Here is a 15254-nt window from a genome sequence, read left to right as displayed (position 1 = left end):
CCACAATTCAGATTGAGAAAAAAGCATACATGGTTTTTCAAAATTGACAGGGTAACAATACTTATTCTTCTCATTTCTATAACTTGTGACAATAAATTCATTTTGATTGGGGTTTTTTTTGCACTTGATCATGATATTATTTTACTTACTTGTGTATCAACAAGTGAAACTAGCTCTGTTATCTCACTGATATCTTTCTCTAGTTCATCAACAGCATTGGTCAGTGTACTAATGTCCACCAATAACCATTGTATTTCTTCCTTTAAACTTCTCTCTGTCTGTTTTAACTCGTCCATCTTGATCATCATCAAATTCAAATTCTCCTCAATAGAGTCAGTTTGTTCATCCAATTCCAACTCTCTATAAGAAGATAAGATAAAGGTAAATAAATGATTCATTATATATATATAATTAAGATTATATGTAGCATTCTGAAAACTCCTCTACAAGATCTCTTGTTTTGGGTTGTGTTATGTAGTGTTATGTAATGTTTTGTGCTTGTTTGGGAAAGAGAGGTTGTATTGTTAAATTTGAGGCTTATTTGATAATTTTCCATTGACCCCATCCACATATGTTAGTCTTATAATAAGTTCTGAAATGCACATCCCCCTAGAAACCCAAAATTATGCTAACTTTTCATTGTTGATATAAATTACACATTTGTCTAAATAACATAAATAGTTAGGACAATATCAACACTGGATCAACCCCTAATTGGTCTGGCACTTATAGGATTATTGTCTACCATATACATGGTTTGGGTATAATTTTTACCTTATGAGTTCTGAAGGCTGCAGTACATCATTCTTGGTACATATAAATGCTACGTTTCCATATTGTCCATCCATGAGTAGCTGTCGACGGAAGTTGTCCCCTAGTAATTCTTTGGCTGTTTTACTTGTGGAAGCTCTATGGACCTCAGCCACCACCAGAATTACAGAACAGTTTTTCAAGTACTACAAAAACAAGAATGTGTCCACAGTACTCAGATGCCCCACTCGCACTATCATTTTATATGTTTAGTGGATCGTGAAATTGGAGTAAATTCTCTAATTTGGCATTAAAATTAGAATGATCTTATCAAAGGGAACATGTATACTATGTTTCAAGTTGATTTGACTTCTACTTCATCAAAAACTACCTTGACCAAAAACTTTAACCTGAACTTCGCACTATCATTTTCTATGTTCAGTGGACCATGAAGTTGGGTAAAAACTATAATTTGGCATTTAAATTAGAAAGATCATATCATAGGGTAAATGTATACTAAGTTTCAAGTTGATTGGACTTCAACTTCATCAAAAACTACCTCGACCAAAAACTTTAACCTGGAGCGGGACAGACGGATGAACGAACGGACAGACCGACGAACGAACGGACAGACAGACAAACAAACAGATGCACAGACCAGAAAACATAATGCCCCTCTACTATTGTAGGTGGGGCATAAAAAATAGCAATTTTTAGTTTGTGAATCTTATCCATATTATTAAGTTATTTTAGAACAACAAGTGTCAATTTCTAACCGTACAAACTGACAAAGTTGAGTGTGTGATTGGCTGGCTGTAAGGAAACTATATATATAAACATGTAATACTACAGGGAAGCTCATTTCAAGAATGATTTCAGATAGAAATTCTGAAAATGAATGAAATGTGTCCGTGTCCATGGGACACAGACACTACAGGGAGGGTATAAGTAATCCCAACTTCAATGATATTCATTATGTCAATTTTCTAAGATGAGAATTCATCAGTTATTACTTACACAGAAAACTACAGTAAAACTGGTTTATAAAGAATTTCTGGGGACAAGAAGTATAACTTCGCTTGTATAAACCTAATTCCTGATATTGATTTAACAAATAAGTTTATACAATGTAAACTTATTTATTCATCTTTGCCAAAAATGTTAAAAATCGCAAAAATTGTATAAAACAGTAATATGAATCAACAGTATTCAAATGTATATTAAATTGAGAATGGAAATGAGGAATGTGTCAAAAAGACAATAACCAAACCAAAGAGCAATTAACAGGCAAAAGCCAACAGTTGGTATATAACTGTCCTCTTGGCATGGATACCTGAGAAAATAGACAGTCTAAGAAAGGTATCATTTGAGTTGAGGATATATTTACAGGTACTATGTACAGTAGTGGAGTAGGAAGAGAGTGACTTGACCACAGTTTTTTTCCTTTTAAAATGGAGGTTACCAGTATAATAGGTTTGACTGTAGTTATAACTTACATCTTTAGCTATCCTATCTCTGGCAGCATTAGAATCCCTAACACCTGGCAAGTCTGCCAATGTAATAATAGAAGTTATAACTTACATCTTTAGCTATCCTATCTCTGGCAGCATTAGAATCCCTGACACCTGGCAAGTCTACCAATGTAATAATAGAAGTTATAACTTACATCTTTAGCTATCCTATCTCTGGCAGCATTAGAATCCCTAACACCTGGCAAGTCTACCAATGTAATAATAGAAGTTACAACTTACATCTTTAGCTATCCTATCTCTGGCAGCATTAGAATCCCTAACACCTGGCAGGTCTACCAATGTAATAATAGAAGTTACAACTTACATCTTTAGCTATCCTATCTCTGGCAGCATTAGAATCCCTGACACCTGGTAAGTCTACCAATGTAATAATAGAAGTTACAACTTACATCTTTAGCTATCCTATCTCTGGCAGCATTAGAATCCCTGACACCTGGCAAGTCTACCAATGTAATAATAGAAGTTACAACTTACATCTTTAGCTATCCTATCTCTGGCAGCATTAGAATCCCTGACACCTGGCAAGTCTACCAATGTAATAATAGAAGTTACAACTTACATCTTTAGCTATCCTATCTCTGGCAGCATTAGAATCCCTAACACCTGGCAAGTCTACCAATGTAATAATAGAAGTTACAACTTACATCTTTAGCTATCCTATCTCTGGCAGCATTAGAATCCCTGACACCTGGTAAGTCTACCAATGTAATAATAGAAGTTATAACTTACATCTTTAGCTATCCTATCTCTGGCAGCATTAGAATCCCTAACACCTGGCAAGTCTACCAATGTAATAATAGAAGTTACAACTTACATCTTTAGCTATCCTATCTCTGGCAGCATTAGAATCCCTGACACCTGGCAAGTCTACCAATGTAATAATAGAAGTTACAACTTACATCTTTAGCTATCCTATCTCTGGCAGCATTAGAATCCCTAACACCTGGCAAGTCTACCAATGTAATAATAGAAGTGACAACTTACATCTTTAGCTATCCTATCTCTGGCAGCATTAGAATCCCTAACACCTGGCAAGTCTACCAATGTAATAATAGAAGTTACAACTTACATCTTTAGCTATCCTATCTCTGGCAGCATTAGAATCCCTAACACCTGGCAAGTCTACCAATGTAATAATAGAAGTTACAACTTACATCTTTAGCTATCCTATCTCTGGCAGCATTAGAATCCCTGACACCTGGCAAGTCTACCAATGTAATAATAGAAGTTACAACTTACATCTTTAGCTATCCTATCTCTGGCAGCATTAGAATCCCTAACACCTGGCAAGTCTACCAATGTAATAATAGAAGTTACAACTTACATCTTTAGCTATCCTATCTCTGGCAGCATTAGAATCCCTAACACCTGGCAAGTCTACCAATGTAATAATAGAAGTTACAACTTACATCTTTAGCTATCCTATCTCTGGCAGCATTAGAATCCCTAACACCTGGCAAGTCTACCAATGTAATAATAGAAGTTACAACTTAAATCTTTAGCTATCCTATCTCTGGCAGCATTAGAATCCCTAACACCTGGCAAGTCTACCAATGTAATAATAGAAGTTACAACTTACATCTTTAGCTATCCTATCTCTGGCAGCATTAGAATCCCTAACACCTGGCAAGTCTACCAATGTAATAATAGAAGTTACAACTTACATCTTTAGCTATCCTATCTCTGGCAGCATTAGAATCCCTGACACCTGGCAAGTCTACCAATGTAATAATAGAAGTTACAACTTACATCTTTAGCTATCCTATCTCTGGCAGCATTAGAATCCCTAACACCTGGCAAGTCTACCAATGTAATAATAGAAGTTATAACTTACATCTTTAGCAATCCTATCTCTGGCAGCATTAGAGTCCCTAACACCTGGCAAGTCTACCAATGTAATAATAGAAGTTACAACTTACATCTTTAGCTATCCTATCTCTGGCAGCATTAGAATCCCTAACACCTGGCAAGTCTACCAATGTAATAGTAGAAGTTACAACTTACATCTTTAGCTATCCTATCTCTGGCAGCATTAGAATCCCTGACACCTGGCAAGTCTACCAATGTAATAATAGAAGTTACAACTTACATCTTTAGCTATCCTATCTCTGGCAGCATTAGAATCCCTAACACCTGGCAAGTCTGCCAATGTAATAATAGAAGTTACAACTTACATCTTTAGCTATCCTATCTCTGGCAGCATTAGAATCCCTAACACCTGGCAAAAGTCTACCAATGTAATAATAGAAGTTACAACTTACATCTTTAGCTATCCTATCTCTGGCAGCATTAGAATCCCTAACACCTGGCAAGTCTACCAATGTAATAATAGAAGTTACAACTTACATCTTTAGCTATCCTATCTCTGGCAGCATTAGAATCCCTAACACCTGGCAAGTCTACCAATGTAATAATAGAAGTTACAACTTACATCTTTAGCTATCCTATCTCTGGCAGCATTAGAATCCCTAACACCTGGCAAGTCTACCAATGTAATAATAGAAGTTACAACTTACATCTTTAGCTATCCTATCTCTGGCAGCATTAGAATCCCTAACACCTGGCAAGTCTACCAATGTAATAATAGAAGTTACAACTTACATCTTTAACTATCCTATCTCTGGCAGCATTAGAATCCCTGACACCTGGCAAGTCTGCCAATGTAATAATAGAAGTTACAACTTACATCTTTAGCTATCCTATCTCTGGCAGCATTAGAATCCCTAACACCTGGCAAGTCTACCAATGTAATAATAGAAGTTACAACTTACATCTTTAGCTATCCTATCTCTGGCAGCATTAGAATCCCTAACACCTGGCAAGTCTACCAATGTAATAATAGAAGTTACAACTTACATCTTTAGCTATCCTATCTCTGGCAGCATTAGAATCCCTAACACCTGGCAAGTCTACCAATGTAATAATAGAAGTTACAACTTACATCTTTAGCTATCCTATCTCTGGCAGCATTAGAATCCCTAACACCTGGCAAGTCTACCAATGTAATAATAGAAGTTACAACTTACATCTTTAGCTATCCTATCTCTGGCAGCATTAGAATCCCTGACACCTGGTAAGTCTACCAATGTAATAATAGAAGTTACAACTTACATCTTTAGCTATCCTATCTCTGGCAGCATTAGAATCCCTAACACCTGGTAAGTCTACCAATGTAATAATAGAAGTTATAACTTACATCTTTAGCTATCCTATCTCTGGCAGCATTAGAATCCCTAACACCTGGCAAGTCTACCAATGTAATAATAGAAGTTACAACTTACATCTTTAGCTATCCTGTCTCTGGCAGCATTAGAATCCCTGACACCTGGCAAGTCTACCGATGTAATAATAGAAGTTATAACTTACATCTTTAGCTATCCTATCTCTGGCAGCATTAGAATCCCTAACACCTGGCAAGTCTACCAATGTAATAATAGAAGTTACAACTTACATCTTTAGCTAAATAATCTCTGGCAGCATTAGAATCCCTAACACCTGGCAAGTCTACCAATGTAATAATAGAAGTTACAACTTACATCTTTAGCTAAATAATCTCTGGCAGCATTAGAATCCCTAACACCTGGTAAGTCTACCAATGTAATAATAGAAGTTATAACTTACATCTTTAGCTATCCTATCTCTGGCAGCATTAGAATCCCTAACACCTGGCAAGTCTACCAATGTAATAATAGAAGTTACAACTTACATCTTTAGCTAAATAATCTCTGGCAGCATTAGAATCCCTAACACCTGGCAAGTCTACCAATGTAATAATAGAAGTTACAACTTACATCTTTAGCTATCCTATCTCTGGCAGCATTAGAATCCCTAACACCTGGCAAGTCTACCAATGTAATAATAGAAGTTACAACTTACATCTTTAGCTATCCTATCTCTGGCAGCATTAGAATCCCTAACACCTGGCAAGTCTACCAATGTAATAATAGAAGTTACAACTTACATCTTTAGCTATCCTATCTCTGGCAGCATTAGAATCCCTAACACCTGGCAAGTCTACCAATGTAATAATAGAAGTTACAACTTACATCTTTAGCTATCCTATCTCTGGCAGCATAAGAATCCCTAACACCTGGCAAGTCTACCAATGTAATAATAGAAGTTACAACTTACATCTTTAGCTATCCTATCTCTGGCAGCATTAGAATCCCTAACACCTGGCAAGTCTACCAATGTAATAATAGAAGTTACAACTTACATCTTTAGCTATCCTATCTCTGGCAGCATTAGAATCCCTAACACCTGGCAAGTCTACCAATGTAATAATAGAAGTTACAACTTACATCTTTAGCTATCCTATCTCTGGCAGCATTAGAATCCCTAACACCTGGCAAGTCTACCAATGTAATAATAGAAGTTACAACTTACATCTTTAGCTATCCTATCTCTGGCAGCATTAGAATCCCTGACACCTGGCAAGTCTGCCAATGTAATAATAGAAGTTACAACTTACATCTTTAGCTATCCTATCTCTGGCAGCATTAGAATCCCTAACACCTGGCAAGTCTACCAATGTAATAATAGAAGTTACAACTTACATCTTTAGCTATCCTATCTCTGGCAGCATTAGAATCCCTAACACCTGGCAAGTCTACCAATGTAATAATAGAAGTTACAACTTACATCTTTAGCTATCCTATCTCTGGCAGCATTAGAATCCCTAACACCTGGCAAGTCTACCAATGTAATAATAGAAGTTACAACTTACATCTTTAGCTATCCTATCTCTGGCAGCATTAGAATCCCTAACACCTGGCAAGTCTACCAATGTAATAATAGAAGTTACAACTTACATCTTTAGCTATCCTATCTCTGGCAGCATTAGAATCCCTGACACCTGGTAAGTCTACCAATGTAATAATAGAAGTTACAACTTACATCTTTAGCTATCCTATCTCTGGCAGCATTAGAATCCCTAACACCTGGTAAGTCTACCAATGTAATAATAGAAGTTATAACTTACATCTTTAGCTATCCTATCTCTGGCAGCATTAGAATCCCTAACACCTGGCAAGTCTACCAATGTAATAATAGAAGTTATAACTTACATCTTTAGCTATCCTATCTCTGGCAGCATTAGAATCCCTAACACCTGGCAAGTCTACCAATGTAATAATAGAAGTTACAACTTACATCTTTAGCTATCCTATCTCTGGCAGCATTAGAATCCCTAACACCTGGCAAGTCTACCAATGTAATAATAGAAGTTACAACTTACATCTTTAGCTATCCTGTCTCTGGCAGCATTAGAATCCCTGACACCTGGCAAGTCTACCGATGTAATAATAGAAGTTATAACTTACATCTTTAGCTATCCTATCTCTGGCAGCATTAGAATCCCTAACACCTGGCAAGTCTACCAATGTAATAATAGAAGTTACAACTTACATCTTTAGCTAAATAATCTCTGGCAGCATTAGAATCCCTAACACCTGGCAAGTCTACCAATGTAATAATAGAAGTTACAACTTACATCTTTAGCTAAATAATCTCTGGCAGCATTAGAATCCCTAACACCTGGTAAGTCTACCAATGTAATAATAGAAGTTACAACTTACATCTTTAGCTATCCTATCTCTGGCAGCATTAGAATCCCTAACACCTGGCAAGTCTACCAATGTAATAATAGAAGTTACAACTTACATCTTTAGCTATCCTATCTCTGGCAGCATTAGAATCCCTAACACCTGGCAAGTCTACCAATGTAATAATAGAAGTTACAACTTACATCTTTAGCTATCCTATCTCTGGCAGCATTAGAATCCCTAACACCTGGCAAGTCTACCAATGTAATAATAGAAGTTACAACTTACATCTTTAGCTATCCTATCTCTGGCAGCATTAGAATCCCTGACACCTGGTAAGTCTACCAATGTAATAATAGAAGTTACAACTTACATCTTTAGCTATCCTATCTCTGGCAGCATTAGAATCCCTAACACCTGGTAAGTCTACCAATGTAATAATAGAAGTTATAACTTACATCTTTAGCTATCCTATCTCTGGCAGCATTAGAATCCCTAACACCTGGCAAGTCTACCAATGTAATAATAGAAGTTATAACTTACATCTTTAGCTATCCTATCTCTGGCAGCATTAGAATCCCTAACACCTGGCAAGTCTACCAATGTAATAATAGAAGTTACAACTTACATCTTTAGCTATCCTATCTCTGGCAGCATTAGAATCCCTAACACCTGGCAAGTCTACCAATGTAATAATAGAAGTTACAACTTACATCTTTAGCTATCCTGTCTCTGGCAGCATTAGAATCCCTGACACCTGGCAAGTCTACCGATGTAATAATAGAAGTTATAACTTACATCTTTAGCTATCCTATCTCTGGCAGCATTAGAATCCCTAACACCTGGCAAGTCTACCAATGTAATAATAGAAGTTACAACTTACATCTTTAGCTAAATAATCTCTGGCAGCATTAGAATCCCTAACACCTGGCAAGTCTACCAATGTAATAATAGAAGTTACAACTTACATCTTTAGCTAAATAATCTCTGGCAGCATTAGAATCCCTAACACCTGGTAAGTCTACCAATGTAATAATAGAAGTTACAACTTACATCTTTAGCTATCCTATCTCTGGCAGCATTAGAATCCCTAACACCTGGCAAGTCTACCAATGTAATAATAGAAGTTACAACTTACATCTTTAGCTATCCTATCTCTGGCAGCATTAGAATCCCTAACACCTGGCAAGTCTACCAATGTAATAATAGAAGTTACAACTTACATCTTTAGCTATCCTATCTCTGGCAGCATTAGAATCCCTGACACCTGGCAAGTCTGCCAATGTAATAATAGAAGTTACAACTTACATCTTTAGCTATCCTATCTCTGGCAGCATTAGAATCCCTAACACCTGGCAAGTCTACCAATGTAATAATAGAAGTTACAACTTACATCTTTAGCTATCCTATCTCTGGCAGCATTAGAATCCCTAACACCTGGCAAGTCTACCAATGTAATAATAGAAGTTACAACTTACATCTTTAGCTATCCTATCTCTGGCAGCATTAGAATCCCTAACACCTGGCAAGTCTACCAATGTAATAATAGAAGTTACAACTTACATCTTTAGCTATCCTATCTCTGGCAGCATTAGAATCCCTAACACCTGGCAAGTCTACCAATGTAATAATAGAAGTTACAACTTACATCTTTAGCTATCCTATCTCTGGCAGCATTAGAATCCCTGACACCTGGTAAGTCTACCAATGTAATAATAGAAGTTACAACTTACATCTTTAGCTATCCTATCTCTGGCAGCATTAGAATCCCTAACACCTGGCAAGTCTACCAATGTAATAATAGAAGTTACAACTTACATCTTTAGCTATCCTATCTCTGACAGCATTAGAATCCCTAACACCTGGCAAGTCTACCAATGTAATAATAGAAGTTATAACTTTCATCTTTAGCTATCCTATCTCTGGCAGCATTAGAATCCCTAACACCTGGCAAGTCTACCAATGTAATAATAGAAGTTACAACTTACATCTTTAGCTAAATAATCTCTGGCAGCATTAGAATCCCTAACACCTGGCAAGTCTACCAATGTAATAATAGAAGTTACAACTTACATCTTTAGCTATCCTGTCTCTGGCAGCATTAGAATCCCTAACACCTGGCAAGTCTACCAATGTAATAATAGAAGTTACAACTTACATCTTAAGCTATCCTATCTCTGGCAGCATTAGAATCCCTAACACCTGGCAAGTCTACCGATGTAATAATAGAAGTTACAACTTACATCTTTAGCTAAATAATCTCTGGCAGCATTAGAATCCCTAACACCTGGCAAGTCTACCGATGTAATAATAGAAGTTACAACTTACATCTTTAGCTATCCTATCTCTGGCAGCATTAGAATCCCTGACACCTGGCAAGTCTACCAATGTAATAATAGAAGTTACAACTTACATCTTTAGCTATCCTATCTCTGGCAGCATTAGAATCCCTAACACCTGGCAAGTCTACCAATGTAATAATAGAAGTTATAACTTACATCTTTAACTATCCTATCTCTGGCAGCATTAGAATCCCTAACACCTGGCAAGTCTACCAATGTAATAATAGAAGTTACAACTTACATCTTTAGCTATCCTATCTCTGGCAGCATTAGAATCCCTGACACCTGGCAAGTCTACCAATGTAATAATAGAAGTTACAACTTACATCTTTAGCTATCCTATCTCTGGCAGCATTAGAATCCCTAACACCTGGCAAGTCTACCAATGTAATAATAGAAGTTACAACTTATATCTTTAGCTATCCTATCTCTGGCAGCATTAGAATCCCTGACACCTGGCAAGTCTACCAATGTAATAATAGAAGTTACAACTTACATCTTTAGCTATCCTATCTCTGGCAGCATTAGAATCCCTGACACCTGGCAAGTCTACCAATGTAATAATAGAAGTTACAACTTACATCTTTAGCTATCCTATCTCTGGCAGCATTAGAATCCCTGACACCTGGCAAGTCTACCAATGTAATAATAGAAGTTACAACTTACATCTTTAGCTATCCTATCTCTGGCAGCATTAGAATCCCTGACACCTGGCAAGTCTACCAATGTAATAATAGAAGTTACAACTTACATCTTTAGCTATCCTATCTCTGGCAGCATTAGAATCCCTGACACCTGGCAAGTCTACCAATGTAATAATAGAAGTTACAACTTACATCTTTAGCTATCCTATCTCTGGCAGCATTAGAATCCCTAACACCTGGCAAGTCTACCAATGTAATAATAGAAGTTATAACTTACATCTTTAGCTATCCTATCTCTGGCAGCATTAGAATCCCTAACACCTGGCAAGTCTACCAATGTACAACCATTACTACAGACTGAACAATGTGGTATACGTATCGTTACCGATTTAATAATAGGCCAGTACTGTCCGCCGTTCTTTGATGATGTATTCTCTATATATTTGTCAATCTTATTTCGGAAAGTTGATGACTGAAAAGTGAAATAGTAGATAAATTATTCTTTAACAAATCTGGCTTTTATAACACTTTCTTTTTTTCTTTTTTTTGGAAGTATATGTATAAATACTTTGAATTTTGAAGTGAAAAATTTGTGACGATTTTCTCAACAAAAAAGTTCATATTGTGTTCAAATTAAATATATTGTGGATTATCGATTTTGTGTGTAAAGATAAACCACAAATTTAAATATATCAATTTTTCACGGTTTTTTAGATCTACATAAAATAATACCAATGAAAATAAATAAATCCACAGTAAGTTTATTGAAAATAATGAAAATTTAAAATATTAGTAACAAAAAGTAAGTTTCAGACTGAACTGCAATGTGCTCACTACAACTTACGACTGAAAAGTACTACAACTTAACAAAACATCACTATCAAGTAGCTTACCAAATACATAGTCAATCCATTTAGAAGTACTTCAGAAAATTGTGAAAGAAATATATATTTTGGAAGAACAGATGGAACGCATAGATGCCAACCCCCTTTTGACCCATTGAAGGCATTCAGTAACAAACTATCAAATTTTCCGTATTATTGAAAAGTTTTCAGTAATCTTTCAAAAACATGCATTTACCAATAAAAAATACTAACAAGTGATTGCAAACAGATGTGCACTAACATGTTTCATTAAACATGTTATCTGTAGTTTGTATTCTATTCATTAATTGTTTAAATGTTCTCGACTCGTACATTTTCATTTTGTCAAGGAGAATTAGAGAAAGGGGGAAAGCTACTCATAAAATGCAAGTTTCCCTCTTTGGAAGTCAGTTAGTTAAACAACAATAGGTCGATAACTCCCGAGAAACCGGAAGCATTACATTGGCATTTACTAAATACTGGACCAAGACGAAAAAGCAATGATAAAAATCCGCATTTTACACAATTGAACGGCGATGATTGGGAATCCGTAACTATTCGACTTTGACCGTAATAGCGTAGTTTTGATAGCAAAATCGGAAAAATTACGGGAAAATGGTAATGGTTGGCATCTATGGGAACGATGCACAAGATGAATGCAATATAGTCACTCACTATAGCCTTGAGTGGGGTCTAACGTTTCAAAAAGTATAACTTCGTTGCAATGTTTTTATCATTGCCAAAAATGTCACAGGGTTATGATCACAATAATTCAAACTTGCATTTTTGAAATTTTTTATGTAAATTAAATAGGGTTTTTCTCAATATCGCAAAATTAACAATAGTATAACTTACACATCTTGACTTAACAGTTTCAATCTTCCCTAGACATCTTGTCACAGGAGTTGGTCTGGACAACTGTTCAAAAGTTTCAAACTTTCCATACACAGCTCTCATCTTCAGAAAAGCTACTCCTGCTTCTGTTTCTGGGTCAGGTTTGACTTTCTTTATTTTTCCATTTTTATCTGTCAAGTCTTTTTTCAATAGTTGGAGTTCATTCTCCCATTCCTAAAATTGAATATTAATATTTTCAAAAACCTTAAAGTATTAGAAGTTCACTTTTTATATAAAAAAACTGCAAATTTCTCCACTTCGTTTGTTCCTCATTTCATTACCTACTTGTATCTATCGTTTATGTCAGTTATCCAACTGTACAGTAGTAACTGGTTGGATGGATTCAACAATATGGTTTGAGTTTTTGGTAAACCTTAAATAATTTAACCATCAAAGCAAGAATACATTGTGATTTTTTTATTATTTTTTTACCTACTTAAAGAATCCAATATCTATTTAAAGTGAAAATAATATATCTTTTTAAATTTCAAGATCATTTGAAATAAGAAGAGCTTAATGTTAAAGAAGAAAGAATAAGAATGTGTCCATAGTACACAGATGTCCCACTCACATGATAATTTTCTATGTCCAGTGAACCGCCATATTGGATCTTAAACTTCAGTTTTGCATAAAAATAGAAAGACCATATCATAGTGAACATGTGTACTATGTTTCAAGTTGATTGAATTTTAACTTAATCAAAATCTAACTTGACCAAAAACTATAAAACTTTATCCTAAAGTGGGACAGACAGACACACAGACCAAAAAACACTTTTTAAAGGGAAAATGTTTACCTCTATAGAGAGAAATTCAATATCAGCTTCAAACAGATCACTGTCATTGTTACTCTCTATCTTGACAACCACAGCTGTACAGGCCTGTGTACCTGATGTAGGTAATACATTGTAATGGTCTATAATGGCATTCATCAGACTGGACTTCCCTGCACCCGTTGTTCCTACCACAGCCACTGTAACCTTGGGCAAACATAGCCTACTCTCAAGCTCAGTTAATTCTTGCCTAAAATAAATAAGCATTTGAAATAACACTATTTCAATAAGCACTTTAGAGTGAGACACTTTTATCTTAGACAAACAAAGTTAACTCTAAAATTAAAAGCAAACTAAATATTATTGTTGTATACATATACACATTCATGGATCTACAATCTGTCGATACCTGTTTATGACGTCCTAACAATAAATCCATTGGATGTTGGATATGTACAGATTAATAATTTAGTCTTCGATGCATGACTTTTTTTAATAGTTGTAAGTAGCTTTGAACTAGCTTTCGGTAACTGGGAGTACTCTTAGATCAGTACTTAGTGTCTTTTTTTTTGTGAGAATATACCTTAACCAGCCACATCCACTTTGCGTTTTTGTTAGATGTATTTCTATTTGTTACTGTCTGATGAGCTAAGCCTTTTTCAACTGATTTTTATAGTTCGTTCTTCTGTTGTACTGTTACCCCACTGTCCCAGGTTAGGGGGAGGATTGGGATCCCGCTAACTTGTTAACCCCACCCCCCCCTCACATTATGTATGTATGTGTCTGCCAAGTCAGGAGCCTGTAATTCAAGGTTGTTGTTTGTTGATGTATTACACATTTGTTTTTCCTCCATTTTCTGTACATAGATAAGGCGGTTATTTTCTCTTTTTCTCTTTTGACTTGCTTTACATTTGTCATTTAGGGGCCTTTTATAGCCGGCAATGTGGTATGGGCTTTGCTCATTGTTGAAGGCAGTAAAGTGACCTATAGTTGTTAATTTCTGTGTCATTTGGTCTCTTGTGGATAGTTGTCTCATTGGCAATCGACCACATCTTCTTTTTTATATCTCAAGATCTTTCAGTTCTTGCCTAAAATTTATATGCATTTGAAATTCAATTTATATTTTAATCAGCACTGTACAACAGACTTTAAAACAGTGTTGTTTAACTGGTATTGTTGTAAAAGATTAAACAACAAACAAGAATGTGTCCCCAGTACACAAATGCCCCACTTGGACTATCATTTTCTATGTTCAGTGGACCTTGCAATTGGGGTCAGAACTCTAATTTGGCATTAAAATTAGAAAGATCACATCATAAGGAACATGTATAATAAGTTTCAGGTTGATTGGACTTCAACTTCATCAAAAACTACTTCTACAAAAAACTTCAACCTGAAGCGGACCAACAAATGAAAGAACGGGCAGACGAACAGACGGACGAATGAACAGACCAGAAAACATAATGCCCCTCTACTATTGTAGGTCAGGCATAAAAACAAGAATTATTGACTGTTAACATAGAGATATGTCTTGCATACATGTAATATTGATTGTAAATGTTTTAATTAAAAACTTAACATGAAAACTATGCAAAACTTTCAAAGTAAATCAACCAGGATTGAAGTTGCATGGCCAAATAATAATGTGGAAAGAAGAAATGCTAATGCTAAGGCAACTGTATACCAAATATTATTGATTTAATATTATTTGGCGGTTCATCTTACAGTTTTTTTTTTAAGCCGGACGGCCATTAAAACATCATCAGGGAAAGATCACGGTGCTTTTTTTTTTTTTTAAATTTCCACGCAAACTGATATAGCTCCGAAGATTTTACACATTGATATAATCCCAAACCTAAACCTGCAAGCTTTGCAAATATTTCAAAGTAGACATCAAACCAAAACCATGCAATT

At 35.6% G+C, this 15254-nt stretch overlaps 1 protein-coding gene across 1 annotated transcript in view; it reads right to left on the bottom strand.

The window, feature by feature from the left end:
• The window catches only part of LOC134722400 (uncharacterized), a 111764-nt gene that overhangs the window by 45662 nt on the left and 50848 nt on the right, over positions 1 to 15254 (bottom strand). Inside the window, exons 10-14 of the mRNA XM_063586019.1 lie at positions 13365 to 13590; positions 12530 to 12742; positions 11089 to 11283; positions 775 to 956; positions 150 to 360 (exon numbers count right to left, since the gene is read on the bottom strand). Coding sequence (XP_063442089.1) covers positions 150 to 360; positions 775 to 956; positions 11089 to 11283; positions 12530 to 12742; positions 13365 to 13590 — 1027 coding nt within the window. The remainder of the gene's footprint in view (positions 1 to 149; positions 361 to 774; positions 957 to 11088; positions 11284 to 12529; positions 12743 to 13364; positions 13591 to 15254) is intronic.

Source organism: Mytilus trossulus, chromosome 6, assembly GCF_036588685.1.
Source record: "Mytilus trossulus isolate FHL-02 chromosome 6, PNRI_Mtr1.1.1.hap1, whole genome shotgun sequence".
Lineage (NCBI taxonomy): Eukaryota > Metazoa > Mollusca > Bivalvia > Mytilida > Mytilidae > Mytilus > Mytilus trossulus.
Note: the sequence above shows the minus strand (reverse complement) of the source record. Positions and strands in the feature narration are given on the sequence as shown.